Raw genomic sequence first — 4052 nt, forward strand, 5'->3', positions numbered from 1 at the left:
TGGTGCCAACCAAATAGGCCCGAAATTTATCGAATTCCCACACTACAGCAAGCAACTCCTTTTCTGTCACAGTATAATTTATTTGAGTAGGAGTGAGAGTCTTGCTTGCGTAGTAAATGGAGTAAAATATTTTTCTCCTCCTCTGGCCCAATACAGCCCCAATTGCACCATCACTAGCATCACACATAAGCTCAAATGGCTCGTTCTAGTCAGGAGCCACTATGATTCGTGCACTCACTAACTTCTTTTTCAGCTCCTTGAATGCATTCAGACAAGCATCATCAAACTTGAACGACACATCCTTCTCTAACAACCTGCACAAATGAGAGAAAAGTTTTGAGAAATCCTTTATAAATTGACGATAAAAACCTACATGTCCCAGAAAACTCCTAACTCCTTTCACTGAAATTGGTGGTGGCAACTTTTCAATTGCTTCCACCTTAGCCTTGTCAACTTCCAATCCATCTTTGGACACCTTGTGTCCCAGCACTATACCTTCACGTACCATAAAATGACACTTTTCCCAATTCATTACCAGATTAGTCTCCTAACCCTAGCAATCACTTTAGCAAAAATTGTCAAGCATTCATCAAAAGAAGAACCAAACACAGAAAAATCATCTATAAAGACCTCTACAAACCATTCCACCATATAGGTGAAAATATCCATCATACACCTTTGAAAAGTCGCAGGTGCATTACATAACCCGAATGGCATTCTCTTAAATGCATAAGTGCCATAAGGGCATGTAAAAGTTGTCTTTTCTTGATCTTCCGGGGCAATAGCAATCTGATTATACCCCGAATAGTCGTCAAGGAAACAATAGTATTCCTGTTCGGCTAACCTGTCAAGCATTTGATTAATGAAGGGGAAAGGGAAGTGATCTTTTCATGTAGCATTATTCAACTTCCTATAATCTATACATATTCGCCAACTAGTCACAGTCCTAGTTGGGATTAATTCATTTTGTTCATTCACTACAACAGTCATACCCCCCTTTTTAGGTACACATTGAACAAGGCTTACCCACTTACTATCGGAGATAGAAAAATACTATACATGCGTCGAGCCACTTAATCACTTCTTTTCTTACCACCTCTTTCATGATTTTATTTAGGCGGCGTTGATGTTCCATTCTAGGCTTGTGTCCCTCCTCCATGAGTATTTTGTGCATACAGAATGCAGGGCTAAAACACTTTATGTCAGACATTGTCCAACCAATGGCATGCTTGTGCTCCCTCAGCACCCTTAAGAGCTTTTCTTCCTTCAATTTAGACAAATGGGAAGAAAGAATCACAGGTAAAGTGTTAGAACTTCCCAAATATGCATAATGAAGATGAGATGGTAAGGGTTTAAGTTCCGGTTTTGGGGCCTCCTTAACTGAGGGTTTAGGGGGCGGGCCGATTGGCCTATCCATAGACTCAAATTGGGATCTTTCTCTTGTGTATTCGCAAGATTCATCCAGAATTTGCAATATCTCCTCAACCTCTTCTTCATGTTCCAAGTGATTGAACAACATCAATGCCTTTTCTAGTGCATCTTCTTTAAATGCACTTGTCTCTACAGTTGGTTCATTTATCTCCACCATAGAAATTATGGCCAGGTCCTCGTAATGACGAGGCAATTGAATGGCTCGATATGTATTGAAGACTCCTTCTTCATTGTCCACCCTCAAGATCATCTTACCTTCTCGAACATTGATAATTGCATCTCCAGTGGCCAAGAGAGGTCATCCTAAGATGATAGGAACTAACTCATTAGCCTTGTAATCCAGGATGATAAAATCAGCAGGGAAAATAAACTTCCCATTCTGCAGCAATATGTCCTCAATTACCCCCTCAGGATAAACATAAGATCTATTAGCTAACTATAGCATCGCTGTGGTGGGTCTCGGAGCTCCTAAGACCAATTGTTTGAACACTAACAACGACATCAGATTGATACTTGCACCCAAATCACACAAGGCTCTACCCATATCAATTTCACCAATCCTTATGGGGATGGTAAAACTACCCGGATCCTTAAGCTTTTGTGGAAGCTTATGTTGAATCCTGGAAGTGCACTCCGCAGTAAGTGCGACGGTCTCAAACTCAGTTAACCTCCTTTTTTTGCCACTATATCCTTAATATATTTTGCATATTTTGGGACCTTACGGAGCATGTCCACCAAAGGGATGTTCAAGTGTATCTACTTTAGCATATCTAAAAATTTGTGAAACATGTGGTCATCATTCTTCTTTATCAATCTTTGAGGAAAAGGGGGTGGCACCCTCTCTGATATTTGCTCAGACTCTGTTTTGTTTCTCTCATTTACCTCTACTGGTTTTGGAACTCTTTCTTCTTCGATCCCAGACTGCTTATTTTTATTCTTAGGCACTTATACCAACTCTCTCCCATTTCTAAACATCACTACATTGACTTGAGGATTTTTCTCTGTATCACTTGAGAGAGCTCCAGCAGGTCTAATATTTTAATTGTTAGCCATTTGCCCAAACTGCCTCTCTAGATTTCTAAACTCTGTGCACAATTGTTGATTCTCAGCCATAACTTTCTGATTGTCTAGCAAGAGCATTTTCATCATGTCAGTCAAACTCTCTTCTACTTGCTGTGGGGGTTTAGGTGGCTGATTGTAGTTAGCTTTGAGGCCTGATATTCTGATTTCCACACTAAGAGAAGATAGGATGATTCCTCCAGTTCGGATTGTATGTGTTACCATATTGAGCATTTTGATTCATCAGCCCTCTAGCTTGTTGCCCCACATAGTAGATGGATTCAGGATTCACGGGGCATATGTCACTTGTGTGACCTTCACCACATAAATCATAGCAAGTAGACATATGTTGTACATGCTACATCTGTTGTGCTTGGTGCATTGTCATTTTATTTATCTGATTTGTTAATCTCGCTATATTTACCCTCATGGCTGAGAAATTATCAAGCTCGATCACACCTACTGCCTTTTGTTTAAGTGCTCTTTGTGGTTCCCCATCTCCTTGCCAATTATTATCATTAGCAGTGAAATTGTTTAGCAGGATCTGGATCTCACTATACGGTCTTGCCAAGCAAATACCCTCACATGCTGAGTCAAGATTCATCTTTGATGCCTCGTCTAACCCATCAATGAAAGTGTGACCCAATACCTCATCAGTCTGACAATGATGTGGGCAGTCTCTGAGTAGCTTCTTGTATCTTTTCCAAGCTTGTCGAAGAGTCTCCCCATCTCGTTGTTAAAACCCAAGAATCTGGCTCCTCAACGACTTTGTCTTCTTCGTGGGAAAAACATGATTAAGAATTACCTTGCTAGATCATCCTAATTGTGGATTAAGTTCGCGGGCAATTGAAGAGGATGTTTCACACAGTAAGAGGGTAAGTGATTTCTACGTGATTTTGATATTATATCTTGTTTTCCCATGGATTATTACACAAAGATTTTGCGATTGGAAGAGAAATTTGGGGGGTTTGGCTATGATTTTGGTGAGTGAAAATTTGAGATTTGGGAGTCGATTTGAAGTCGGATTTGAATGAAACTTGTCGATTTGGACTTGTATTGGAGTGGGTAACCAGGATTTGTGAGTTTGATCGGCTTCCGGGATGCGGTCCCATGTTAAATTTATGGTTGACTTTGTTTATTTGTATAAGGATTGAAGCTTTATTCTATGGGGTTGTTTTCTAAGGCGTTATTTGATGTTATTGAGTTATTTTTTTTACTAGATTCGAGCCATTCAGATTTCGATTTGCGTGGGAATGGATTTTTTGAGTATTGACTTGGCTCGTTTGAAATAAGTATCTTGACTAAACTTGGTTGATGCACTAGATTCTTGAGTTCTTGATTTTGTCTACGTGCTAAGGGTGGCATACATGCGAGGAGTTGAGCTCATGTGCGTGCACCGAGGTTTATTCATTTTCGGGGTAGTTCTTGGGATATGTTATGCCTTGTTTGGATATTGTGATCCTTGATATCATGTTTTATATGACTATATGATTACATAACTCCATGAATAATGCCATAGATCATGTGTAGGATTACTTTTCCTTGTTTAAACATGATACTCA

At 39.8% G+C, this 4052-nt stretch overlaps 1 protein-coding gene across 1 annotated transcript; it reads right to left on the minus strand.

Annotated features, from left to right (window-relative positions):
- Window positions 1-205: 205 nt before the first annotated feature.
- Window positions 206-532, minus strand: LOC138894190 (uncharacterized mitochondrial protein AtMg00860-like). The gene has a single exon (XM_070178871.1). The coding sequence runs from the start codon at window positions 530-532 to the stop codon at window positions 206-208; it is 327 nt and encodes a 108-aa protein (XP_070034972.1).
- Window positions 533-4052: the final 3520 nt, after the last annotated feature.

This window comes from Nicotiana tomentosiformis, chromosome 6 (genome assembly GCF_000390325.3).
Source record: "Nicotiana tomentosiformis chromosome 6, ASM39032v3, whole genome shotgun sequence".
Lineage (NCBI taxonomy): Eukaryota > Viridiplantae > Streptophyta > Magnoliopsida > Solanales > Solanaceae > Nicotiana > Nicotiana tomentosiformis.